At 66.7% G+C, this 27,039-nt stretch overlaps 1 protein-coding gene across 1 annotated transcript in view; it reads right to left on the bottom strand.

The window, feature by feature from the left end:
* LAMA5 (laminin subunit alpha 5) overlaps window positions 1-21,066 on the bottom strand; it is a 50,177-nt gene extending 29,111 nt beyond the window's left edge. Inside the window, exons 1-10 of the mRNA XM_042930462.1 lie at window positions 20,770-21,066; window positions 16,346-16,498; window positions 6,878-6,995; window positions 6,054-6,172; window positions 5,795-5,965; window positions 5,607-5,704; window positions 954-1,069; window positions 618-736; window positions 375-465; window positions 59-193 (exon numbers count right to left, since the gene is read on the bottom strand). Of these exons, the coding sequence (XP_042786396.1) occupies window positions 59-193; window positions 375-465; window positions 618-736; window positions 954-1,069; window positions 5,607-5,704; window positions 5,795-5,965; window positions 6,054-6,172; window positions 6,878-6,995; window positions 16,346-16,498; window positions 20,770-21,066 (1,417 nt within the window). The remainder of the gene's footprint in view (window positions 1-58; window positions 194-374; window positions 466-617; window positions 737-953; window positions 1,070-5,606; window positions 5,705-5,794; window positions 5,966-6,053; window positions 6,173-6,877; window positions 6,996-16,345; window positions 16,499-20,769) is intronic.
* Between the last annotated feature and the right edge of the window lie 5,973 nt (window positions 21,067-27,039).

Below are 27,039 nucleotides of genomic sequence, written 5' to 3'. Positions count from 1 at the left end.
GGGCTCTGGGGACCGAGTCCTGCTCCCCCCCCCCCCCCCCCCAGGCGGACGCCCTCACGGTAGCAGCGCGGGAAGCCGGCGAAGCCCTCGGCACACGCGTCGCAGCGCTCCCCGGTGAAGTTGGGCCGGCAGTAGCAGCGGCCGGTCAGATCTTCGCACGTCCCGTCCGTGAAGTCCGACTCGCAGTTGCAGCCTGGACGGGGCCGAGGCGTCGTGAGACGGCAGGCCCGGGGCCACTGGGCCGGCCCCGGGGAAGCCGGGCGAGACCCCGGCCGGGCCTCCCACGGCGGGGCGGGGACCCCAGCGGAGCAGGGAGCCGGAGACCCCGGACGCCCCCGCCCCCGGAAGGCCCCACCCGGGCCAACCCCACTCACGGCGGCAAGCGTGGGGAGAGTCAAGGGGCTGGTCCGGGGCACGGAAGAAGCCGGGCAGGCAGCGTTCACAGTTGATGCCGGTCGTGTGATGCTGGGGTGGCGGATACGGGGCCCCTGAGCCCGGGCGTGCTCCCCCACCTCCACCCCCGCCCCCCGCCCTGGGTGCGCAGACTGCGTGGGGCCCTGCCCACGCCCCCCTAGAGCCCCGCCCGCGCCCTAGTTCCCCTCACGCCCCCATCCCACCTGGCAGTCGACGCACACGCCCCCGCCCTGGTACGCGCCGTCCACGTTCTGGCTGGCGTTGCGCCGGTCCACCTCCGGGTCGTAGAAGCAGTCGTGGGCGTGGCCGTGGCAGTTGCAGGCTGGAGAGAAGGGGCGTGGCTGTTCACAGGCCCTCCCCGACGCCCTCTCGCGGGAACCCCCAGGGCATACCTCACAGACCAGGGGTGACCCCGGGTGTGGCCCGGCTGGGGTGGGGGTGGGGGTGGGGGCGGAGCCCGCCACGTGGCCAGAGCACGCCGACGGAGAAGGCGTGTGAGCACGTGTGTGTGGGCACGCGGGCACGCGCAGGGCACTCACACTGGCACTCGTTGGCGCTTTCGGTGGTTGCCGGCTTCCACGGCTGCTGGTTGAAGCCTGGGCAGCAGCGGTCACAGGAGCCCCCACATGTGTTGTGCTGACAGGCACACTGAAGCCTGTGGGGGACACGTGAGACAGGAGGGAGGGGCCCCACCGTGGACCCACAGGGACACGAGGAGAAAGATGGCAGGGGCTGTGCACAGCCCCCACGGAGGATGGGAGGAGGGCCCAGGACGCGTGTCAGGGGGGCTGGGACAGGGCACTCGGTGGCGGCGTAGGTGGCCCCTGCCTGCAGGTCAGCCTGGAGCCCCGGGTCCTTCTTGATGGAGCTAAGCCCTCCTCCCTGTGGCGGGGCCCTAAGGCCGAGCCCACAGCCTCCCTGGGCCAGCTCCAAGGCCCAGGTCTCGCTCAGCAGTATGAGCTCAGCCAGATACCCCCAGGCATCCAGGGCGCCGCCCCAGGGGCAAGTGGCCAGGAACTGCTTCCTCTTCCAGCGGGGGTGGACACCAGACGGCTGGAAGCCCGCCTGCTGTGCTGGAGAGCAGCTCCCGTTGGCTCAGTGGTCAGGGGGACAGCTGGCCGCAGCTGAGGACTGAGTTTGCAGAACACCCATGCCCAAGCCCCACCCGACACACACCTCCGTCACTCAACCGAGGCGGGGGCAGGAACCACAGCTCGGGGCTGCTGACTCTGGTCCCGGGCCAGCACCGCAGCTGCAGGCACTGTGCATGTCCTGAGCAGGACCTCAGAAGCTGGTCCACGGAGACCCAGGCCTCAGATCACACGGATCCAGCCCCTCCCCCCAAAGTGTCTGCAGGGCCTTGGGAATCAACACTGCTCGCCCTCAGGGCCAGGGGACATCTGGGAAGCCTCCGTGGAAGAGGAAGCAGGAGTGGCTGCCACAGAGAGGTGGCCCCAGGAAGCCGGTCTGTCTCCACCCCAGCTCTGAGGGTCCGTAATGTAGAGTCCGCACCTGTTGTTTGGTTCTTCCACGGTCTACACGGTCAGGGCACCAAAAATTAATGTAAAAAGTGGTACTGGGCTAGTGATACCCCGGGGGTGTTTGGCAAAGGCCCTCACAAAACTACTCTGGAGTGATCGTTCCCAGTCTGGGGCCCAGCAGCGACACAACACGCAGCCCACACAGCAGATCAGCAGGACACGACCCCAGCAACTTGGGGGCAAATGGGAAGAAATCAAAAACACGAACGTTTCAAGTTATAACCAAAGGAACCTAAAACAAAACCTGCAACGCTATGAAAAACAGGCAGGTGTAGCCAAAGAACCAATCAGAACTTCTATAAACAAAAAATTCAATCACCAAAATTCCAGATAACGGACAGGCTACTCTCAGCTGGAGGTTCAGTGACCTAAACTAACCACCTAAAGGCAGCTCAGAAAACCGATAGGGAAGCACACGTGAAGTCCGGAGACAGAAGGAAACCGTAAGAAGTTCCCGTCTATGGAACAGAATTCTGGAAAAAGAAAAGAGGTGTAAGGGGCAAGGTCAGAGCCGATGGCCAGGAATGGTCCCGAACCAACAAAAACACTCTCTCAGATTCAGAAAGCATGAGTTTGAGCAAGAGAAGACAGAACCACTCCTTGATGCCACAGAGATATTCTGCAGAGAAGGTCACAGAACCATCCAGAAGGGGCAGACAAACCAGAGGGGCAACGGTGCATGTGACAGTGACTTTCCCACCCATTGAGGACACCAAGCGACAGCGAAATGCTTTCTCTGAAGTGTGAGAGACACAGCCGTCAACCAGAATTCTAGCTGGCCAAGCTACCCCCCCACCCAAGAGTGGGGACAAAACAGCCACAGACAACAGCCGTCATCAGAGACCACACATTCCCACTGGACGGAAGCACCATGCACGGGGTCAGAGCTCTTGGGCGCTGTCATCAGGGCCACAGAGCAGCTGGTTACGCTTCGATCTGGTCACGTATGCCCGACGCTAAGCAAGGGTCTCACCACTACAGTAAACAGCACGGCCACCGGCCGAATGTCTGCGTTCCCCCAGAACTCACGCACAGAACCTAGCGGCCAAGGTGACAGTACTGGGAGGTGGGGCCTTCGGGGGGTGATTAGGTCTTGAGGGTGGAGCCCCCGTTAGTGGGATTAGTGTCCTTATGAAAGGACCTTAAGAGCTCCATCACCCCCTGTCACGTGAAGATACACCAAGAACCAGGAAGTGGGCCGCCGTGGCCTCCAGAACAGTGAGAAGTGTGTTTCTGTTGTTAAGCCACGTGTCTATGGTATCTTGTCACAGCGGCCCAGACGACTGACACAACGACACAGCAACAGAAAGAAAACGTGTAACTTCCAAATCAGAGGAAAGCAGGAGAGTGAGTGAGGGGTTCTGAACAGAGCCAGGCGGGTAGTGGTGGTGGTGACGGAGATGGGGGAGAGGGTGCAGGGGGCTTGGAGATGGTGGTGATGGTGGTGGTGCAGGTGGAGAAGGAGGAGGTGTGGGTGCTCCAGGTGAAGGGGGAGGAGGAGGAGGAGGAGGAGGAGGAGGAGGAGGAGAAGGTGCGGGTGCTCCAGGTGAAGGAGGAGGAGGAGGAGGTGAGGGTGCTCCAGGTGGAGGAGGAGGAGGTGTGGGTGCTCCAGGTGGAGGAGGAGGAGGAGGAGGAGGAGGAGGAGGAGAAGGTGCGGGTGCTCCAGGTGAAGGAGGAGGAGGAGGAGGTGCGGGTGCTCCAGGTAGAGGAGGAGGTGAGGGTGCTCCAGGTGGAGGAGGAGGAGGTGCGGGTGCTCCAGGTGGAGGAGGAGGAGGAGGAGGAGGAGGAGGTGAGGGTGCTCCAGGTGGAGGAGGAGGAGGTGCGGGTGCTCCAGGTGGAGGAAGAGGTGCGGGTGCTCCAGGTGAAGGAGGAAGAGGAGGTGCGGGTGCTCCAGGTAGAGGAGGTGTAGGTGCTCCAGGTAGAGAAGAAGGGGAAGGTGCAGGTACTCCAGGTGGAAGAGGAAGAGGAGGTGTGGGTGCTCCAGGTGAAGGAGGAGGTGAGGGTGCTCCAGGTGGAGGAAGAGGTGCGGGTGCTCCAGGTGAAGAAGGAGGAGGAGGAGGAGGAGGTGCGGGTGCTCCAGGTGAAGGAGGAGGAGGTGCAGGTGCTCCAGGTGAAGGAGGAGGAGGTGTGGGTGCTCCAGGTGGAGGAGGAAGAGGAGGTGCGGGTGCTCCAGGTGGAGGAGGAGGTGTAGGTGCTCCAGGTAGAGGAGAAGGGGGAGGTGCAGGTACTCCAGGTGGAGGAGGAAGAGGTGTGGGTGCTCCAGGTGAAGGAGGAGGTAAGGGTGCTCCAGGTGGAGGAGGTGGGGATGGTGCAGGCCGAGGCGGGGGAGGAGGCAGAGACCCACGGGAGATGGTGGGTCGGGGGCTGTAAGGGGCAGAGCTCCCCCCGCCACCCCCAGAGGAGGGCAGAGGTGTGGGAGATGGGAACAGGGAGAGCAGAGCAGGCTGGAGCTCTGGGACGTGGCATGGGGGGGGTCGGCGTCTGTCGTCCTGGGGCAGCCGCCCCGTGGGCACCACCCCTCGTGCCCCACAGGGTGAGCTGAGCCCCGTCCACACCCGTGTGCAGGTGAGTCGGAGCAGATACCGACGCCTTCCCGGCAGGCAAGGGCAGGCCCGCGTCTCCTCCGAGGCCGGTCTGGCGCCCAGCAGGCGCCTCTGCCAGCTGGCACGTGTTCCCACTTGGCACCCGATCTCCCAGAGCAACTAGCGGGGCCCGAGCTCAGCAGCCGACGCTGCCGGCGAGGGCCCGAGTCGGGGCCACAGGGCCGCAGGACGGGCCGGACGGGTCCGGAGGGCCACCGGGAGGCGGGCAGCCAGCCTGCGTCCTCCGGCCAGGTGAAGGTACCCTTCCCTCCTCAGACCCATCGGCCGTATCTGAGGAGGCCTGGGGCTCGCCGCTCATGAGGCCACGAACGGGGTGACCTCCCCTGCTTCCGGGCTTCATCTGCACCCCCCCGTAAGTGGGGGTGTGGACAACGGCCTGCAGAGAGCACAGCGCAGGCCCCCACCCCAAATGCATGAGGTGGGGGCTGCGGGATTTCAAGGCCAGGGAAGCGGCAGGGGCGGCCTGCTAGCTCCCCGTAGCGGGCAGGGGTCTCCACGGGCCCCCCATCCAGACTCGGCTACATCTCTTGGCACCTCTGTCCGCCCCGGACCCGCCTGGCCCTGCAGCATCAGCCCCGCAGGGACCCCACACTGGGTACAGGTTCGCACGTTCCCGGTCTCCCCAGAACAGACGCTCCCGGGCCCGTGCCTGCGGTGGGGGACGAGGTCAGGCACGGGGACAGCAGAGCAGGTATTATTTGTGTCCCGAGGGAAGGGAGAGGACTAGAGAACAAGGACGTGCAGTCTCAGGCATGTCCCCACGCCCGCCCGACTCCCCTGCTGGGGCGGGAGAAGCAGCCAGCCCGGAGGGCCGAACAAGAACCCCCTCGCTGCTGGCCTCTGGGCAGACGGGTGCGAGCCAGGCCCAGGGCCCCCTGGGGAGCCGCACGCACGCTGCCCCCCCGCTTCGCCGCGCGTGTGAGCAAACCGAGGCCGTGGGACGGCAGCCGGGGCGCGTCATCCGGGGACGCGGTGGGCGGCGGCACGGGGTCTCCAAGCCCCGGAGCGGGGAAGGGGATGAGGACCGGCGGCAAGAGGCGGGCCTCACCTGAAGGGGTCCGTGGGGTCTTGGGCGTCACAGACGTCCGCGTGGCCATGGCAGACGCAGCGGCCACCGATGCTGATGTCCTTGATGCTATAATAATACTGCACCCGTGGGCGGTGAGCACCGCGGCCCACCCACACCAGCCCCGGCCCGGCCAGACCGCCCCTGGGGCCCACCGGTCGGCGTCTCACCCGGCGGGTGACGGTGGGGTCCCGCAGCGCCTTGCCCATGAGGTGGCCCAGCAGCGTGTTTGTGCGCAGGAAGCGCAGACGGATGTTGGTAGCTTTGGTGAAGTCACGCAGCAGGGGTGAGTAGGAGAAGTTCATGGCCCCCGGGCGCCCGTTCACCAGGGATACCACAATCTGCACACAGGGCACAGGGTCAGGCCAGGGTGTGCGCCGCCACCGCCGGACCAGCAGGGACCGGCCACCGTGCTGCCCCAGAGCCCACCTCGCCGTTCTCCAGGGGCACGATCCGAGAGTACTCGGTAGAGCAAATGACGTGGTCGTCCCGCGTGATGCGCTCCAGCGTCTGTGGCCCGAACCGCTCAAAGCAGTCCCTCTTGGAGGCTGTGGGAACCGGGCGGGAAGGTGAGGGCGCGGGGCCCCAGCGGCACCCCCCGACACTGCTGTGCCTCGACGGGCCACCCCGCCCGGCCCCACAGGCAGTTGTTGCAGGGGCGCGGCACCTGCTGAGAAGGGAGCTTCCCCAGGAGGGCGTGGCCCTCGCCACGCCGGCCTCTCTCTGCAGAGAACAAGTGCCCCCCCCCCCCCCCCCCCCCCCCCCCCCCCCCGCAATGGCCCTCCTCATCCCGTGCTTGGGGGACCATTCCCAACTGCCCTGTGGAGGACTCCCCGCCCTCACTCTCGCCCCCGGAGTTCTGAGGGACCCGTGACCCAGGCCCGCCCAGCGGGAGCGTCCCCATCAACATGGCCGGTCATGGTGGTGCCGGACAGGTGCGCCAGGGAGACGTCAGGGCTCCTGACCGGCTCCCCTTGTTGCTCCTGGAGCTGCTGGGCCATGAAGCCGGTCTAGTGAGAGCCAAGATGTGGCACCAGAGATCCTGGCATCACCAGCGCCCGGACCCAGCCCGGACCCACGTCAGGGAAAGGAACTGCTGAGCACGCACCTGCATTTGGGACCTCACGCCCCACGGCCCTGATGCGCGGAAGCTGGGCGTGAGGGCAGGCCTGGCACTCGGGGCCCTGAGAGAGCACGGGGATGGCGGCCCACCCCAGGGGACGCCCCCGGCCAGCCCCGGCCGGGAGACTCACAGGCAAAGAACTGCCACGGCTGGTAGGTGTGGCCGAAGTCCGTGGACCGCTCCAGCACCCAGAGGTCCGGTCTCGGCGAGTTGGCGAACTTGATGAGCACATAGGCCACGTGGAAAACCTGCGGGAGGGTGAGGTGTTGACGCCCCCAGGCCCCCTCCCCTCAGCTCAGGGCCTGGACGGCCACCCCACCCCGTAAGGGGGGCTCTCTTTTCCCACGCTGGACGTCCGTGGGCTAGGCCCATGAAGGCCAGCCGGCTCGGGGCACAGCCCCTTGGCTCAGGCCTGTGGCTGCCGAGGCCCATGCTGGGGACACAGAGACTGAGGGTGGGAACCCCCATTTCTGACAGTCTCCCCTCCTGGGCCTGGGGTGCCTCCCTCCACCTCTGCCCCAGCGGCACATGGGTCAGGCTCTGAGTCTGCAGGCAGGCCTGGGGGCCGGGGTAGAAGGGGCACAGGGGCAGTCTGTCCACAGTGCCCAGGCAGCGAGGCTGGCCGGCCAAGTCAGGGGCTCATTCCACTGTCCCCGAGGCTCTGGTGGCCGGCCTGGGCAGGTGGCCAGACGGTAGTCCCAGCTCCCAAATGAGCCTGGCCTCCTCAAACAGCCAGCAGCTCCCGGAACGGGGCCCCTCTCCAGCCTCACCCCGGTCACCCCCATGGCACTCTCAGAGCTGACTCAGGACCAGCTCCCTCTTCCACTGACCGGCCCACGGCCCCGGAGGCCCCGACGGCAGGTCCCTGTGCTCATCAGGAGACCCCAGTGGGGCAGAGGGGCTGGACCATAAGCCCTCTCAGATCTGGGCCAAGGAACCCTCGCCAGCCCAGGAGCTGGTACTTCACAGGGCCCGGGGCGTGTCAGGGCGGCACCCAGCCCGGGAAGGGCAAAGCCGTTCCCGCAGAGGCACCTAGAATCCCTCAAGCACCGGCAGGCAGCACAGGGGCACCTCTCCTGCTCTGCCCCGGCACAACCTCACTCCAGGGAGGTATGCCTCTCACCTCTTCCTCACCGGAGGACAGCATCCCTGGATGTCCCTAATGTCTTGTGCCTCCAGGGGCTTGGTGGGGTCCCTCCCCTGTCGACTGCTTCCCCGGCCCTGCGGCCTAGCAGGTGTTAGCCTTGATCCCCCAGCCCCATCCGACACGGGATCCACAGGGCAATCGGGACACCTCCTCGGGGAAGCCCTCCTGACTGCAGCCCACCCATGCTGGCTCCGGAGGCCCCGGTATGCAGACACATGGGGCGAGGTAATGAAGGAGCTCCTTTCAAGAGGCAGCGCCCCACGGAGGCTGGAGGACCCTTACAGGTTGTGGACACAGCTCCTTGGGGGTGCGGCGCATGGCAGGGGGTCCCCACATCAGCATCCAGAGCCCCCAACCCTGGGCCACAGTTCCCAGGAAAGGGCTCTGGCTCACTGAGAACAGCCAGGAGGCTCAGGCGCCTGCCCGGCCGTGGCCTGGATGATGAGGCTGGGCCACCGAGACCCCTGAGAGGCAGAGTGGCTGAGGAGGCCCACCCTCGCACACCAGCCGGGCGTGACTGCCCCGCCCCTGCACACATGCTTCCGGGGGGTGGTGTCCCTGCACCCACCCGGACTCAGCCTCCCCTATGTGCTGACGGGATGGGGGAGGGACAGTGTTTTCCAGGCCTCGAAGCTCTGAGGGCCAGTGAGCGCCTCCCCCTCCCCCAGCCCTCTGCCCCGCCGCTAAGGGAACAACAAAGCCGGCAGGGCCACTGTGCAGGCTCTGCCCGTGCAGGGTGTGTTTGGGCTCCAAGGAGACACGGGCAGGGCGGGCAGTGGGACTCGGACGGCCCCTAATCTGCACAGGGAAGGCTGGGCACTCAGGAGGGGCGGGGGGTCCCACACAAGACCAGACAGAGTGAGCAGACAGGCCGCGTGGGGCGCCCACACCCCCACCCCAGGCGCACTCCCAGGGCCCCCCCAGGTAGGCAGTGGATGGTGCAGCAGCCTCAGAGGTGACGTCACCCATCAGGCCCCCCACCGTGCCCTCAGCAGGGCCCCGCCAGCGCCCGCTGCCCCGGAACAGAGCACTGGGGCCCCACGGGACGAGGCAGGGGCCACTTCAGGGCTGCCCGAGGCCCACAGTCAACCCCCATCAACTGAGGCCGCCGCGGTGATCCTGTGAGGGAAGGTGGGCATGGGCCGTTAAGAATGGGGGGAGGGGGATGGGAAAGTCCCAGGCCCCTGGGACACACCCGTTCCGAGTCCTGTCATTCCCAGAAGGCCTGGAGTTTTCAGAGACAGGCCCAGCTGAAGCCAAGAGCCGCCTTTCCCCGGGGAGGGGGGTGGGGGCGCAGGCTTCTCCACCCACAGCCAGGCTCTGAGGTCATCGTCCGTTCAGTGCTGCCCGCGGGGGAGGGGCTGGGTCTCTGGGGCACAGACCCCACACCCAGACTGACACCTTGGCAAGCCCTCAGGCACTCCAGGGAGCCCCGGGGACCTCCAATGGCCCCTCCCGCAGGAGGGGTCTTTGTGCGGGAGGAGGGGGGCATGGCAGGTGGAGGGGGGGCCCCGGGTGCGTGTCAGGTGCCCACAGGCTGCTCTTGGGTGGGGGCGGCAGCTCGGCGCCCAGCAGAGGCCCCGAGGAAACGAAAGGTTCCCGCCAAGCCCCCTGGGACCCACCCCCGCCTTTCCCTGAGCGAGGCCACCAGGCTGCGCCCTCCGCTGGCCGGCTCTGTCCCTCCCCCAGGTCGGCGGCCGGTCGCATTTTTCCCAGCTCAGGGCACTTGCACAAATATTGATTCAAACGCACGGAGCAGCGGGACGAGGGCCGCACGGAAACTTCCACCCCGTGCGCAGCGCCCTAGACGCGAGCAAGACCCCTGCCTCCGTCTGTTTGCCACCTCGTCACCGGCCTGTCACCCGGGGGGCCCCAGACAGCTGTGCCCACGGCCCCAGGCTGGAGGGGACGTAGCCGTGCACCCAGCCTTCCCCATCTGTCCCCAACCGGTTCCGGCTGCCAGGGCCGCACAGCTGCCCTGGATGTGACCTGGGAGCAGGAGCAGACCCCTGGCCTCCCTGGACACGGCCCTCCCCCCCGCCCGCCCGCCCGCGGGGCTCCGCTGCCAGCTGGGGCTGACCTTTCCCGCTGCTGCGAAGTTCTGTGCAGAAGGAAAAAAATGTCTTTTAAAGCTAGAGCCAAACAAAAGCCTCCGAGTTATTTTTAAAAATCTGGCTATTCCGGGGCAGGCACGTCTCCAGGACGGCAGCCAGACCTGCCTCTCGGCCGCCGCGCCCCCTGGCCCCCACGCCCTCCTGACCCGGGAGGGCACGTGCCCCGGTGGTGACCACTGCCTGAGGGGGGCTGGGGCCAGGACAGGAGGCCCAGAGACTGCGGTGGCTGTGCGTCCCCTCCCTGGACACAGCACAGTCGGAAGACAATCATGGCAAAGGTGCGGGTCAGGGCGCGGTGTCTCTCCGAAAGCTCTGAACGGGAAGACACCACCTGTCCCTGGAGGTGGCGGGGAGAGTGCACAGGGCACCCGGTGCCCAATACATGCTCGGTGCCAAGGCAGCGGTGGGGGGAGGGGAATGTGCAGGGGCCAGGGCTGGGGTCCGGACAACATAGGGAGGGACTCCAGACCCCACCAGGGGCCCCTGACACCCCCAGGGATGGGGGGGGGCAGAGGGTGACAGCTGGTCAGCCACCTCTTCAGTTAAGGCGCCCACATCACTAAAGGCAGGGCCACGGCTGGAACATGGGAGTGCGAGGTGCTCACGGCCAGCGCGGCCACCTCTGCCCCGGCTCATCTCGGAGCTGGAAAGACCCAGGCCGGCCCTGACGCCTCTGTCCTGGTGGGGGGGGGGGGGCGGTGTGTGGAAGCCCAGCCCCCTCCTCCCTGCTGGGCTGGGCGGTGTGAATCACCCCTCAGTGTGTGACTCAGCCCTGGCCCTGAAGGAAGCAAGGCCCCATGCCGATGCCTGGGACATTCCTGGGATGGGCCAGGGTCCCAAACTGTGGCCCAGCGGAGGCAGGAAGTCCCTCCTAGACCAGGCGTCCGGGCTAGCTCCCTGACCTCCTGGATCCCCCCACCTTCAGGGCCCAGCACCCCCGCGTCTGCACCCCTCTAAGCAGGGACCCCATCTGGAAACATCCATGACGATCAATGCCGTGGCACGGGCCGGTGAGGCTGGGCCGGGCGTGTCTACTCAAGCCCCCAACTGGGTAAATAAGCATGGCCGTCCACACAGCGGGAACAGGGAGACTGAAAACAGGCTACACGTGGACCAGTTCCAGGAGAGGCAAGGACTGCAAAGCCACTGTCGGGACGGAGGCAGGACACGGAAACAGAGGATACGCAGAGGCGTCAGGGCCTCAACACTGCTGGTCAGGGCACCGGGTAGGCAGAGCGGCATGGGGAGACTTTCAGGGAATGGGGGGCGTGGAAGGGCCTCCGACAGGTGTTCAGAGACCCCAACCACCAAGGCCTTGAAGGAGGGTTTCGGGCCCAGCCCCAGCCCAAAGCTCACTGCCCCCCGTCCCCTCCTCCCTGCAGCCTGGCCCAGGTCAGGCCAGATGGTCAATCCCAAGCCACAGGAAGTAGAGTTTATCCCGGCGGGGGGGTGCCCAAACCTAAACAGTTTGGTCTCGGTGAGTGGGGCTGCTAGTCACCGATGCATGGGGTTTGTTTACAAACAGAAAACAGGAGGCTTTGGGGGCCACCGGGGCCTGGGAGGGGAGGCCTGGGAGGTGGCAGGGAGGTGTGTGTGCCTTGTGCTGGGTGGTTCGTGTGACCATGGGGGCCCCTCTGGCCCTGTGTCCTCTGAGTAAAGGGTCTCGCTCATTCTCGGTAGAGGGGGGATGTCTACCCCAGGGATGCCACCAGGACCCCCTCACTGTCTTCCCCCAGGGAGCCCAGCTCAAGGGGCCATGTCCGGACCAGCCCCCGCACCTGTCCTGGCCGCTGGGCTCCGTAACCAGAGCCCGGCCACCAGCCTCGGTCATACTTCCTGCCACTTCCCTTGAACAACCCCGATGACACTCCCAGGGTGCTGGCCGCATGGCCGAGTGCCCAGCTGGGCCAGAAAGCCAGGCCAGCAGGCACCCGGGGACCAGGAGGCCTGCCAGGGGAGCCCCGAGCCGGCCGGCCTCTGAGGGCATCCTGCCCAGAACCGGGGCTGGCAGGGCAGAGCCACACGGGGGACCCCAACAGCCAAAGCAGCCAGTGGGTTCTGGGGCCCTTGCTGAGGCACAGAGTCCACAGGGAGGTGCTCTTGTCCCCACTCTAGAGGAGGGAACAGCCCAGGAGGCACAGAGGCCACGTGGCCCGGCTGGGACCAAGCCCGACAACTCATCTAGAAACCAGTACCAGGGTCCTGGTCCATCCACACTGGCTCAGTTTCCCCGAGTGCCCACGGGGGGCTCACCCACCGGTGGCTACCAGCTGTGCCAAGGCTTTGTTCCTCGGCACCCTCATCGGGTGGGCGGTGGCTGCTGGTGCCCTGTCTCCCCACTGTCCCCCACGGAGGGCAGACTCCTCACCCTGGCCTCACACCCTGATGCTGGCCCCAGTCCCTCTGTACCGTTACCTGGCCATACCTCTCAGGGCTGGGACAAAGGGCTGACCTGCCCCTGCCACAGGGCAAGAACGCAGTTGGGAGGGGATCAGCATCCCCACCTGAAGCCAGATCTGGGGAGTTGGTGGCAGTGGGCAGGTGAGGGAGAGGACCACTGAGGAGAGCCCCTCCTCCATGGCCAGGCCCCAGGGGGGTGTCTGGAAAGGGAGGGGGTCCGCCCCACAGCGACCCCCAGGTATCTGTGCCCAGCTCCTTAAGACCACTGGGCTTGGGGGCACCCGGGTGGCTCAGTCGGGTGAGCATCCGACTTCAGCCCAGGTCATGATCTCATAGTTTGTGGGTTCGAACCCCGTGTCGGACTCTGCTGACAGCTCGGAGCCTGGAGCCTGCTTATTCCGTCTCCCTCTCTCTCTGCCCCTAATCCACTCTCATTCTGTCTCTGTCTCTCTGAAGAAAAATAATAAACATTAAAAAAAAAAAAAAAAAAAAAAAACCACTGGGCTCAGGGGGAAAGGCCTGGGACCCCACGGCCGAGCCCCTGAAGGGGGCAGGACCTACCTGCCAGGACCTGAGCCTGGACCTACCCTGTGGCGCGGGCCTGAGCCAGGGCAGTCAGAACAACACCCACCCTGCCCTGGGGGAAGGGGGAGCCTCAGGCTGGCAGGAGGCTCCCAGGAAGACCCCCAGGCCGGTCACTGGGACCCAGGAAAGTGCCAGCTAGTAGAGTCTTTCTGTACCCCTCCAGAGGAGGCCCAGTTCTGAGGCTGGTCACACCAGCAGCTTGGCTCTCTCAGGTCTGAGGGTTCCCAGCCAAGGTCCACAAGGCGAGCAGGGCAGGGAGCCAAGGCCTGGGCTCCCCATGCCCTTTGCAGCCAGGGCTGGGTTCTCAGAGCCTCAGTTTCTCCATCTGCAAAACGGGAAGGAGGAGGGTCCAACGGCTCCCCCTCCACGGTGAGACGGGAAAGACCACACAAGGATACGAGTGACTCAGAAAAAGAAGGGTCAGGCTCACGAGGCCCCATGGGCCCCACTGTCTCCAGACACACAGACGCTGCAGGGATCAAGCCCCCCCAGCCCCGGGCCCACCTACCATGGCTAGGAGCTGTCCTGTGGCCCACCCGCCCCCTTGCCCAGTTCTCCAGAGGCAGGAAGGCCTCCGATGCCCGATGCCAGCTGCCCCCTCCCCCTTCCCAGGGTATCCGCTCCAGATCCCAGAACAAAGGCTGCTGGCAGCCCGCCACAGGGGGTGTGCCCAGCCCCACTGCCCGCTCAGCCCGGCTTCCTGACAGAAGCCCAGCCCCACCCCAGGGCCCACGCCTCGCGGGACCGCCTAGCCCCCACGGCGGAAAACCTGGAAGCGGCCGCCCCTCGGGCCGAGCCTGTCACCCCATCCGCCCCAGGGAGTGCGCTTGGAGGGCCCTGCCCTGGGGACATCCCCAGTCTGACTGGGCATCAGCCACTCCATCACCAGGCCAGGGGGGGCCTCGAGGGCTCGGACCTAGGTCACTGTGAGGGCCGCGTTCTAGGGCCACTCCCTAAAACACCTCCCCACCACGCGCAGGCAGCTGCTGCTCTGCCCTCCGAGCCCTCGCTGAATTCCCCCTTCCCTACATCGGGGCACTGATGTCAGGACCTGCTTTCCATCCCCAGCCCCAGCAAGCAGGGCGCCCCGGAGGGACCCAGTCACTGCTCGGTGGCTCAGTGAAGAACAAGCAATGAGCTCCCTTTCCAAGAGGGAAGGTGGCAAACTCGGGAATTTCCTCCAGAATTCCGTCTTGACTGGGAAGTATCCCCAGGAAAGACATCTCTCTTCCCCACAAAGTTAGAAACTGGGTCCATGTGCCCCATCCAACTCCAAAGCACTTTATCAGGCAGTATCTGTCCTCCTCTGTCCCCCAACCCAATCCAGGCTGGCAGCCCTTTGGCCCAACCAAGACTGGGGCTTTGGGGGATCTGTCTGCAGTCAGTAAAGTCGGGGGGAGGAAGGAGGGAGGGATGAGTGGATAAAAAGAGATATTAGTGGGTGAATGGATGGATGGGTTGGTGATGGGTGGGTGGGTGGGTGGTGGGCGGGCGGGTGGGTGGATGGATAGGTGGCTGGCTGGCTGAATGGGTGGGTAGAAAACAGGAAGGAAGGGGAGGAGAGAAAGAGAGAGAAGAATGGCTAGGTGGATGGGTGAGTCAATCTCCCCCAAACACAGCTAGAAATGACCCCTCTCCCCTCTGCGTCACTTTACAGTTGGGGAAACCGAGGTTTGGAGAGTCCAGATACACATGCAGTGAAACCCTCTTGCTGGCCTGGAACCAGTCCACAAAGCAAATGTACCACCAGCCTCATCAACTCTGGCCCGTTTCACAGATACGGAGGCCACGGCTCAGGGGCCACGGAGCCCAAAGGGGCCAGAGCTGCAGGGCGTGGGGCACCGTCCAAGTTCCTCCTTGGCCCCACTCACTGCGCCTCAGGGAGACATCGTGCCCACCTGCTCTGCGGCCACCCTGGGGTGGCCATGGAGACTGGGCCACTGTGCACCCAGCTAGGGGCCTCCCTCTCTCCCTCCGCGGCCGGGCTTGTCCCCCGGAGGAGGTGAGGAGGCAAGAGTATGCCAGCTCAGCACAGGTCCCCCCGGCTGACCGCGGAGCGGAGCAGGAGTGGGCTCCACGTCCCCGCCCTCCCTCCCGTGGACCCCCACGGGGGTGCCAGAGAGAGGAGGACCCCAGGGTCCCACAGGCCCCTCCCAGACCCCTCCCAGAGGACAGGAGAGCACAGATGTGGTAAAAACCCAGTGAGCTGAAGGGAAACGGAGCAAGCCCCCTGCAGACTCGGGCCGGCTACCACCACCAGCCCGGAGGAGCCCCTGGCAGGGAGCCCATTAAAGGCGGCCGCCCCCAGCCCACCCCTGTTCCGGCCCAGCTCCTGCCCCTTCACTTCGGCTGCTTCTCCCACTGGAAATGCCAGGCCACTTGTCGGGGCCTGAACCCACCCCTTCGCTGCCCACCTTCCCCTGGGCCGGGCCTGCGGGCCTCCCGGCTGGGGGCAGAAGGTATCCCAACAACGTACCCTAAATCTGCCCATGGGGCCCGCCCTTCCGGCCACCTCACCACCTCTCCTAACACCATCAGGGTGACAGCGGGACGGAGGCTCAACCTGGAGCAGAGACCCACCAGGTCACACACCGGGACGGTGGCCAAGCCACCGCCGTGAACAGGCAGGGGTCTGGCAGGATCGGCCTCGGGGCCCAGACCCCAAGAGGACCCAGTGTTGGCTGCTTCCGGGCTTGGGCTCATCCACCTGCCCCCACTGAAGTCCCAGCGACAGAGGCAACAGGACTGCCGGCCCATTTCACAGGCAGGACCCCAAGGCCAGGCACCCGGCAAAGCCACACGTAGAGCAGGACGCAGCCCGGGGGAGTCGGACGCAGCCCGGAGCCAGCAAGTGGGGTTCGTGTGTCACTGAGAAATGCCCGGCCCCACCTTCCTCCTGCACAGAGACCTCAAAGGCCAAGGAGAGCACAGGGCCTGGCCTGAGCACGCACACCTAACCCCAAGGTGGCCTCGCCGCAACGCAGCTATTCCAGGAATGTCCACTTCCAGGGCCTCCTCCCACAGCCGCCAGCCGGAGCCAGGCTCCAGGCAGAGGAATTCCTCTGAGTAAACAGCAGGCCCTCCTCCGAGCTGTCCCCTCACCCCATGACCCCTGGTGAGCCCCCTCCCCCCTCCTCCCTCCCTGAGTGCAGCAGCGATGTTGACAAACACACAGAAGGCCCCCACCCCCACGCCTCCGTCGGCCGCCGGAGGCAAGGGGCCTGCGGCCAGCAGCCACCTGTGCCCAGCCCCCCCCTCCCCCCAGTCCCCAGGGCTCTCCCGGGGCCCCACGGTGAGTTCTCCAGCCGCAGCTGCAGCGGTGGGGGGTGCGGGGGCAAAAGAGGGGCCCTACCTGGCCCAGGTCCAGGGTGACGTTGACCTCATTGTAGTGCAGTCCCCGGGACAGCGGCGGACTCTGCCACCAGCGCTCCGTGCCGTCGATGGCGTTGCTCACGGGGTGTGCCCTGTTGCTGTGTGCGGCGGTGCAGATGTCGCAGTACTGGCCCTGCGGGGACGGGGTGCTCAGATGGCCGGTCTCCCTGCCGCCCACCAACCTGCCAACCCTCGTCCGCCCGGCAAACACACACGGAGCGCCTGCGATGGGCTGGACTCGAGGCACCTGGCTCGTCGAGACACGGTCACACCCCTCCCGGAGGAAACGGGAGAGCGGCCCCCTCCTAAGGTGGGAAAACCAGCGTGGGCCTCCCTGAGGAGGCGAGTGGAGTGTGCACTCCAGGCCCCGGCCGGGAAGAAGCAAGGAGAAACGGGAAAAAGGAGGACGCGGCCAGAGCTGAGGGGAAAGAAGGCCGGGCGGGGGATGTCACCACTACCTCCCCCCCAAGCAGGGAGGCAGGGGTCCAGGTGGCCAGGACGACTAGAGCCAGGCTGCCTCCCCAGTTCCGTCAGCAGCTCCCCCCAAGTCGGGCTCTCACCCAGAGCCTGGATTAGGGTCTCCAGAGAGACGGAATTAAGCCATTCCGGCGGCCTGTGGGGAGAGGCCCAGAGTGGAGGCGTGTGGGCAGCCGGCAGGAGAGGCCTAGACCTCCAGGCTCTGCCGCCGCTGAGCCCCTGGGACGAAGCCAGGTCACAGCACCGTGAGCCTCAGTGTCCCCATCCGAAGAGTGGGGATAACACTAGCACCTGCCTCGGCCACAGCACGATTAACGGATCCCACGTGGGGCCCAGCAGCTGCTTCTGCCACGGTCCAGCCACCTGCCGGGGGCCTATCCTCTGGGGGGGACAGAGACGTCCCTGTCAGGGAGGAGCAGGTGCTGGGAGCCTGGGGGCACGGGGGGGGGGGGGCAGCTAGGCACTGGCCTCAGGCCGAGTGGAGACCCAACCCCCACCCCAGAGGAAACCAGACCTGCTATCCCTCCGCACACAAAGGCCGCCCTCTGGGACTTGGCATTGACCAAGGCCCCAGAGGCTGTGTCTGGGAAATGTGGCTGCCCCACCCCTCCCAACCTCCCCGGGGGCCAGACCTCGTCCTAGGAGTTGGAGGTAGGAGCGTGGGAGATCCCCTGCTCCCCCACTCCCAGGCCTGGCAGCCAAGAGAGCCCCCAAGCCTCCACAAATTCAAGGCGGGCCCCTGCCTCTCCTGGACCCGTCTGCCCCGGGCCCGGGACAGTGAGACCAAAATGCAACGGAGCCTGGGCACCCAGCCTTCTACCCAGCAGCCTCCAGGACCCCCGGTGCCAGGTGCTCCGGGTCACCCTGTCTCAGACCTTGTTCCCGCCTGTGGGCTCTGGACCCTCCTCTCCTGTCCTGTCTCAGCTCAGATGTCGCCCCCTCTGCAGGGCCCCAGAGCTCTAGACCACCCAGGCAGCCAACCAGCCGAGCCCCGGACATCACCCGCCTCTTCGTCCTATCACAGGGCCTGAAATTCTCTGGCTACTAGTGATTCTCTGGTCACTGTCCCCTGCTCAGGGGCCCGGAGCTCAGTGGTGGCGGGACCACCGCCCAGCTCTTGACTGCGCCCCTGAGCCCGCGCCGCCCAGAGCGGCCACACCTAGGGGCTGGAGCAGCGGCCACCCAGAACGGTGGGTGTCATGTCTGTGGGTGGCTCCACGGCCAAGCTCACGTGGTGACCCCACACCCGAAGCCAGGGAGGCGGGCAGGGCCACCTGGTAGGTCGGTGGGCCTCCCAGAGAAGGCTGCCTGTGGTTAGACCCCCCGCCCCCAACCAAGCCTGGGAGCACCATGTGGAAGCTGGGTCAAGGGTCAAGGCAGGTCAGGAAAGTTTCTGCTCAGGCCCACCCAGAGGGTCAAGGAGAGCTGACTCTCTCTAGTCCCCACAAGAGGCTACGGCGGGCGCCTCTCCCGGCCGGCCTGCCAGCCCGGCTCTGGCTCACAGTGGGCAGCGCTGGGGAAACCAGGCTCCCTCCCACAGAGGGTCCTGCCGGGAACACAGTGAGGAAACAGGAGTAACACGCCCCTCCCCGTGAGTCACCGCGCCGGCAGCTGAGCCCCCGACTTCCCCTGCGGGGCCCAGGGCCAGCCCGGAATCCCTGCAATGCCCACCTGAGGCCACAAGGGCCTGAATGCCAAGTTGCCCTCTGCCCGCTCCAGTGCCCGTCCTGCCCGGACAGCAGCCCCCACCCCGGGCCCCAGATGGGACGCCCCCACCAGGGGCCCTGGGGGCTGCCAGCCAGCCCCCATCCTTGGGCCTCACATCCTCCGTGACCCAGCGCCCATGCTGGCACAAGACTGAGCTCTCAGGATGGACAGAAGGTGGGGGTCACCACCCTGGCACGTCCTACCCCAGGCCCTCGGCTCCAGTTGGGGCCTGTGGGCGAGGCCCTATCACCAGCCCGTTTGAAGGCCAGGGCGGTGAGCAGGCCCTCTGCCCTTAGAGGAGAGGACAGAGGCCGGCCGGGCCAGGGACTGGTCCAAGGCCACACGGCTGTTCAGCCTGTGTCTGCCAGGCCAAGTGATCTTCCCAGGGCACCTGGCAGCCTCAGAACCGGGACGCTAACCAGCAAGGGCTACGGTCGTTCAAAGGGAAGCTTCCTCCTCTTTCTCGCCCGACCATGCGCTGTGGGGGCTCACTCAGGGCCTGCTCCCCCCTGTGTGACACCACGTTTGTCAGAAGTCACTATAACTGATGGCTTCCCAGGGTCCTCAGGCTAAGCTCACAAACTCAGGTGAAGAAGGCTCTCGTACTGTGCCCATTTTGCAGATGAGAAGCCTGAGGCCCAGGGGGAGAAACTGCACAGTTAAGAGAAGCAGAAGAAAGAGGCTTTGACCAGGGGCCCCCAAGCTCCTCCTTTAAGCAATAAAGGCCCCTCCCTTCAGGGGTCTGGCAGCTGCTGCTCTGCCATCCCCTCCCCTCCCCCCCCAGGTGCGCAGTGAGGAGTTGTAAGGGGGCAGGCAGATGCTCTAGAGGGACAGCAGCAAGGGCTCAGCCAGGCACTCTGGGGCAGCTCTGGAGACCCACATACAAGCTCCCTGAGACCAGCCTCTTTGACATCAACCGGATGTGGCAGGGGTGGGGGGGTGGGGGCGCTGCAGCAGGGACCCAGGTTTCCACTGCCCACCCCAGCCTGATCCTGGCCTGGCTGTGGGGCTTCCAGCAGGTTTTCCAGGCCTCAGTTTCCCTACCTGAAATGTGGGCTTGACATCTCTTATATCAGCTGTGCTGGGCTCAGAGGAGAGCACAAGGTGAGCCCAGGAGCCCAAGGGAGGTGACGCTTCTGTCCCAGGAGGGCTCTGTGGCACCAGCCCCCTCTCAGCCCCTCCCTCCCCTGGGCCAAGGGCAGTGGGCAGGCAGGAAGTGCAGGGGGCCCAGCTGAGGCTCCTCCATTCATCACCCACCCCAGCTAATCCACTCTCCAACTGCCCTCCTCCCCTCCCCCAACCTCTCCTACCAGGACTGAAGGACTCAGGTTACACCAGCCCCGGGCCCCCACTCTCCCTAAGGTTCAGCAGGGGTGTCAAGGGGCCCCTGGAGCAGACCCTACCCGCCCCTGCCCCCGCAAGGGTAACCCAGGCCCCCAGCCCTCAGCTGAAGTCCAGAGCGTCTCAACGGCCCTGCTTCCCTGGTCAGGTGGTACCGCTTGGCCCATTCTCCACCTACACACTTGTGGCGGGGTGGGCATGCCTCCAGGGGGTCTTCAGGGTTGAGACCACGTCTCCCGAGGGAGACGGAAGCCCACAGACTCAGCACCTGCGGGGCAGGGACGCTGCCCCCGATTGAGTCTGCATTTTCCATGCTCAGCTCCAAATACCATTGTTTGCTTGCCCGCCCCCCGCCCCCAGGGTCCCACCAAGTCCCTAGACCTCCAGAGAGAACTTCAACCCTCTGCTATCCGCAGTGACGGCCTCCTGGGTCTGGCCCCAAACTCTAGGAACACCCGGCCTCAGCCCGCACCCCGGCCCCACCCCCACCCAGCAGGTTCCAGCCTGTCCCGGGGGAAGGCAGAGCGGGCCCACCCCCTCCCCACAGGCAGCCGCTGTGGAGGCCAAGTCCCGCCCTCGCCGGGAACCCCGGGACTTGGGGACACCGGGACCGGGCACCGGGCCCCCTCCCGCCCTGCCACGGCCCGCCCCGGGCACGCTGCGTCCCGCCTTGACGGAGGGGGACGCACACTTCTCTGGCCGGGCCCGAATGGCCGAGCTGGGGTCCCTTCCGTTTCCCGAAATGCGGAACCAGGGCGTCCCTACTAGACGTGCGGGCTTCGGTCCGCACCTGGGCGCTCCCCGCCAAGTCCGCCCCGGCGCCCGGGCCCCCGCCGCCCCGCCCCGCCCGGCGGCGACCCAGTCCCGGCCCGCGCGCACCTGGATGGTCTGGTTGGGGTCTCCGCCGGCCACGGGGCCGCCCACCAGCTTGCAGTAGAGGTCCTCGGTGGGGCGCGGGGCGCCGCGCGCTGGGGCCTCCTCGCCGCAGGTGGCCGACGCGGTGATGCGGGCGCCCTCGGCCAGGTTGAAGTAGGGCGGGTGCAGGCTGAAGCCGCCGCCCGCCGCCTCCCGCGCCCGCGCTGCGCCCAGCAGCGCCAGCCCGGCCAGGAGCAGCGGCACGGGGCTCCGGGGCCCCCGTGCGCACCCCGCGCAGAGCCGCGCGTCCGGCCTCGCCATCTTCCAGCTCCGGGGGACCACGGCGCCGCGGGAGCCCGGCGGGAGTGCGGCGGCGGCCGGCGGCTCGCCCCGCCCGCGGACGTCAGGCCCCGCCCCGGCCCGCCCGGGCGCCCGCGTCCCGCGCCCCGGGGAAGGGGCGGGGGAGGGGCGGCCGGTGGCCTTAACCCTTCGGACCCCGGCCCGGCCGGCCTCCCGGAAGGGGCACCTGCTGGCCCGGGGCCAGGCCGTGGGGACGCGGCCCGACCGCGGCCCCCCTCCCCCCACCCGCCCCGGGGCCTGGCTCCCGGTCCCGAGCGGCGCCCCCTCGGCCGCGGCGCCCGGCCCGCTCCTCCCAGCCCGGCGGCTCCGCTCTTGGTTTCCCTAACTTTGGGCACCTCTTGGCGGCCGAGCGCCCCCGGCGGCCCGGGGGCAGGCGCTGCGCCGGAGAGTCAGGCGCGCTCGCCCAGCAGCCAGCCCTCGCGGTCTGTCCCAACAGCGGCCCAGCCCGTCCACGCCCCCCACCCCAGAACCGGCACACCGTCCAGAGCGACCGCCCCGCCGGAGCCCGGACTCTTGGTTTCCCCCCGGGGACTGGATGCGGTGACCTCCGGAGACCCCTTGCAACCTCACCCTCTGTCGCTGGAGCTTTGGCTTTTCTCTCCTACTGCCCCCCGTGTGTGCATCATTCTGCAGGTGGAGAAAGTGCGCTCTTACCGGCCATGACTGGCCACGAGTGGGGGCCCTAAGGAAATCCCAACTGCAGAGAGGGATAGGAAGACCCGGACCGGAGACCCCAGGCGCCCCTGGGGCGGCCAGGTCAGATTCGACCTGGCTAGCTCCCACCTGCACCAGGCTTGGCTTCGAGATATTCTGGAATAGGGAAATGGACCAAGAGGCACAGGGCACAGGTGCCCACTGTGGGCCCCTGTGGCAAAGGGAGGGTGCTCAGAGCCCTGAGGGTGCGGCGAAGATTGGCTGCAAAGGACATGTATTGAGCACCTGTGGGGCCCCGGGCCGGCTGCGAGCCCACCCTTGTGCCCGGGAGGTGCCGGTGGCCTCCGCCATCTTCTGCTCGGGGCCACTCCCTCGCGCTGGGCAAGCGCTCGCTCTCTGGAAGATGCCTGGGAAATGAGACGGGGTCTAGAGGCCAGAACTCAGTTTCGGTCCCAGCTGTTTCTGGGTTTGGGTGGCTGTGGCCACTGGGTCTCCTCCCCTCGGGCTCCTGGCCCAAATCGGCCTCATGGGGAGCCTGGGGGATTGGGGAGGGGGTGTTGCGCAGCTGCTGAGCTGGCAGCTCCCCCCATTCTCTGAGCCACGCCAGCTGGGTGTATGTCCCGCGTGGGACCCCCTGGACGGTCCTCGGTGGCGGGCAGCCGGTCCTCGTGGGGTCCTGCAGCCACAGCTGTTCCGGAAGGTTGCACTATCATCCACATCTTTCTAGCTGTCCCCGGCCTCCCGCAGACCCTGTATCCCAAGGGAGCTGGGAGGCCCCTTGTCTTCCAAGTTGGGAAACAGGCAAGGGGGATGAGCCTCCTCCGCCCCCTCAGTCCGCCATAGTTTTGTCCTTCCACCTGGGGGAGGGTAGAAAGAGGCGGGTACCTTTGTAGGAGAAATTCTGAGTGGGGGAGGAGCCGGCCCAGAGGCGGCCGGGTGGGCGGGGGGATGCGGAGATCTCTGGGGTCCCCAAGGAGGCAGGCCAGCTCATGAGCTAATTTCTGGTCCGTTGTGAAGGACAGAAAGCCACCCCCGGGCAGTAGCAGAGTTCCCAGATGGGCAATTTCAGCTGCCCCCACCCCGGGTCCACCTCCCATTGCGGACCTCACTGCACCGCGCCCTGGCCCGTGGCACCCCCTTGATAGCTGGGGGTCCTGGTGGTCTGGGCGCGGAAGGCTGGGAACCCACCCCCACCCCAGGTCAGCTTCCCAACGTCGCTGGAGGGGCCGGTGGGCAGAGGTGGTGAGTGGGAGCCCTCTGAGCCTAGCGGCCGGGCCTCCCAGTCCGAGGGCATCGAGCAGCCCGGAGGGTGGCTGCCAGAGAATGTGCTGAGTCAGCCAAGGCACCCAGCGCAGGGAGGGTTAACCCGGGGCTAGCTGCTTCCCGGCAGACAGCTGCCCTGGGAGCATCTGGTGCCTGGGAGGGTCGGGGGTGACGTGGGCGGAGGAGAATGTGGTGAAAGGGGCTGGGGGAGGTGCCCACCCTCTGCCCCCACCGTGTGCCAGCTGGTGTGCCCAGGGAGGGGAGCAGCACGGAGGATGGAGGTGTCACCCCCGCCAGGCTACACACTGGCTTCTTCCAGGGCACCTCTGGGGGGAGGTGGGCAGGGCAGGGGAGGGGAGGTCCAGCTCTGCCCACCTCTACCCGCCTCTACCTCTGATACCCATGTCCTGCTTCTGGCAAGTCACCCCCAGGTGGCCCACCCATGTCTCCCGTCTTCCTCTGACTCGCAGGCCAGCCAGCCACTTTTCCTACTTACGAGTGGGGAAACTGAGCCCAAAAGGTCCGGGGGTCAGCCAGGAGGGCAAGTTAGCAAGGAGGAGGGATTTGGTCATTCATTTTCTGCCCCCCGTTTACTGGGCACCTTTTGGGCACCAGTCCCTAATGAAGTGCCCCCTTGTCCCACTGCCCTAGCATTGTGTCACTCAGTCCAGGGTGGGCATCCCAGGGTGAGCTTCAGGCTGGAGGGGCAAGGACGGACGCAGCCTGTCTTCCTCCTCCTGCGACATTCTGGCCACCACCGGATGGGAGGTCCCAAACCAGAGCCCTCCCCACCCAGCCCCCAACTGTGCGGTAACTGGGCCCTGGGGGGGAGGTGGGGGCAGGTGGCAGCCTGAGGGGGTATGTCTGGCCCGGCAGACTCCTCCTCCCTGGGCCAAACTGCCCCACCAGAGCCCCTCCCCCACACAGAGCCCCCTGCTCAGGCCCATCCGCAGAGCAGCTGTGGGGGAGGGGAGGGGCAGGCCGGGCACACCTGACTCAACCTGAGCCTAGTAAACTCGGGAAGCCTCTCCGGGAAGCAGGGGCCCCGGGTGCCCACTGGCTCCTCATGCAGGCCGCATCATCGTGGCCACAATCACTAACAGACGGCGGTGCTGGACCCCCCCCCCGCCCGTACCCACTGGGCCCTGCACCCTTGGAAGAAGCTGCACCGAGGGGTGTCCCCGCCTCGCTGTGTGAGGAGGCGGCGGCCAGGCGGCCAGGCGGCCAGGCGGCCAGGCTCTGGTCTGTTGCTGGGGGAGTTTGTCTCAGCAGGAAGAGGGCTCCTGGAGCAGCCGGCGCTGTGGTTGGGAATGTCGCGGAGCGCTGCCTCGGGAGGCCTGCTCTGAGGCCCTTCCAGGGAGCCCAGCTGGCGAGAACGTGCACCCCGTCCTCGGGCAGAGAGGCTGGGCGCGGGCACCGAGCTGAATGGCCACCGTCGGCCCTGGTCGAACCCAGTCGAGTGGGAGGAGGGACGCAGACCAGATGGGCATTCTGAGGACTCCCAGCTGGGAGAAGGCCTCGGCAGAGGGTTGTAGACCCAGCAGGACTGGGAGAGTTCCCGGTGCCCTCTTGGCCATCGCTCAGCCCAGAGCCTTCCCGTGGCCTTTGGCTGCCACAGTGGCAGCGGGCCCAGAGCTTGGGGCGTTGAAGGCCAGTGGGCAGAGGACAGGCCTGGAGGCGTGGGGGCCAGGACCCGGGGGCTGGAGAGGGGGCCAGAGCCACAGCTGAGCCCCTCCCCTTAGCTAGGGGCACCGCTTACCTCCTGGGCTACCGCCTGGGTCCAAGCCCTCCCCGAAGGACAGAGCTAGGTGAGAGCCCTGGCATTCCTGGTGGGAGGAGGGCCCGGGGCACGCCTCTGGTTGTTCCAGAAGGAGTGGTACCTTGTCCTCCCAGCCTGTGGCCCCAGCTGGCCATCGCTTTGCTCTCCCTGGCTTTGAGGGCACGTGGTTCTGGGATCGATCGCCCTGGGCTGCCCGGCCAAGGCCCCTACTCTGGGAGCCTTCTGACCCCAGAGCTCCAGGAGGGGTCCCTCTCTGCCTGCTGTGTGCCCAGCCCTCAGGCCATGCCCCTCACACTGCCCACTGCAGGCCTGACCTGCAGGCGTCCTCATGGTGGGAGGTGGGAGGTGCCCCGGAGGGGGCACAGACAGGCTAGGGTGCGCCCAGGGGCCCGGAGACCAGGGCCGGCCAGTCCCCCCGATCCTGGCTCTCCCAGGAGCGTCCCCAATTAGGCTTGCCTTCTCCCCAGCTGGTGCCCTGGACAGGCCGGCTGCCCTATAAAAAGCTTGCTGACCGGGGCTGCTCAAATCAGGGACTTCGTGGCTCTCCGCAGAATGATGTACATTCAGTGTACAGAGAGTCCTGGACCAGGGGGTCAGAGTCCGGGGTCTAGCCTGGACGTCCCCCTCCTGCAGCCTTAGTGACTCTGGGGGGGTGTGGGAGAGCCCTTCCCACAACGACGCGGAGCTGCCTGGTTTTGTGAAATGCACCGAGAGCTGGAAGGAACCAGAAAGGTCAGCGTTGTCAGAGGCTGCTTTTCGTGGGTTGGAACTCTTGTGATGACGGCTATAGGCTCCAGGCGCCTGCTGGCCGCTGGGTGCCGGGTCCTGGGCTGGCCCTGCGCTGTACCCGTCCCCCCCTCACCGCAGCCCACCGGGCCCTGTGGAGCCAGGAGCCTCCCGGCTACGCCCCTCCGTCCAGCCGTCCTTGGTCCTCGCCCCTCTCGTGGGACTTTGGCCTCGTTACCTCCACCCGGGACACCACAGAACCCCCCCACCCCTCTGTCTGGCCTCGGGTCTGGCCCCTCCAGGCACCACCCCGGAGAGCCAGTGGGCGTTGGCCCCGTCTCATTTCTTGGACTCGTTCATTTTATTAAATTAAATCGCAGCTGTGTCCTGCCTGTCAGTCCAGCCGTATCTCCAGGCCTGGCAGAGGGCAGGTGCCAGAGAGCGGCCACGGCATGAACTGCCCTCTCGGGTTTGCCTCCCCCGAGGCGGCCAGGCTGCGGCTCCCAGAGGAAGGCTCAGGCTCCCGGGAAGAACCCCTCATGGCTCCAGTGACCGCACTCCTGCCCCCCGTCCTGCACCCCCTCGAGGCCCGGGGTCTGTGAGCTGGAAGCCAGGGCTAGTAGGGGAGGGTGGCACCTGCGATGGGCCAGGAGTCTGCATCTTGGCAAGACACCCCTCCACTTGAGGACCCCCCTTGGCCTGCAGAATGAGCTTCTACAACAAGCTCCAAGCCCCAGCCTCGGGGGAAGGGAAGGACAGGGCTGAGCCCCAGCATCACTGTCTGGGAGGCGAAGGAAGAGCCTGGGCCGGTGATGAGGTTGCACTTGGCACCCCAGCCCTGTGCAGCTTTCTCCGGGGGGGCCCCCATCAGGGCACCTCCTAGCACCTTGCTGGGGTGTGAGGTTGGGGTCCAGGCCGTGGGGAGCACACACCACCGCAGCGGCCACATCGGGCACCCAGGGCGCCAACACTTCCGTGGGGCCGTTTTTATCCTATCTGACCTTTGGCCCCAGTGCTCCGCCACCCCATCCGCACCACCTCCCTCCACAGTGCAGACGGGGCAGCCCCGGGGGAACAGGTGAGGGGCACGGAGGGAAGGGTGGCGCCCGGGGGCCCCGAGCCCCAGCCCAGGACGGGGCCTGCCCCTGCCCTCCTCCCTCGCAGGACCGGGCTCCGGCCAGCTCCTTCCCCCCTCCATCCTTGGGGGCCTGGCCAAGCTCTGGTTCCCATGGGGGGCAGGCGAGGGTGAGGGCTCTGCCGCTTCTCCAGGAGGTGCCCGCAGACGGCCTTATATGGCCAGGAGTCCTCAGCCCAGGAGGAATCTGATCCCCTGGGAAGGGCAGGGCCAGGGCTGCCGTGAGCCAACGGCTGGGAGCGCCTCCAGCAGCCCCCAGACCCCAGCCTCCTGGGCCCGCCAGCCTTCGAAGGGAGCCAGATTCGCCCGGATGCCTTCCCAACTCTGCGACATCTGGTCGGGGGCCCAGAGATAGAGGGGCGCACCTGCAGCTCCC

Source organism: Panthera leo, chromosome A3 (assembly GCF_018350215.1).
Source record: "Panthera leo isolate Ple1 chromosome A3, P.leo_Ple1_pat1.1, whole genome shotgun sequence".
NCBI lineage: Eukaryota > Metazoa > Chordata > Mammalia > Carnivora > Felidae > Panthera > Panthera leo.
This window is presented reverse-complemented; position numbering and strand designations above follow the sequence as displayed.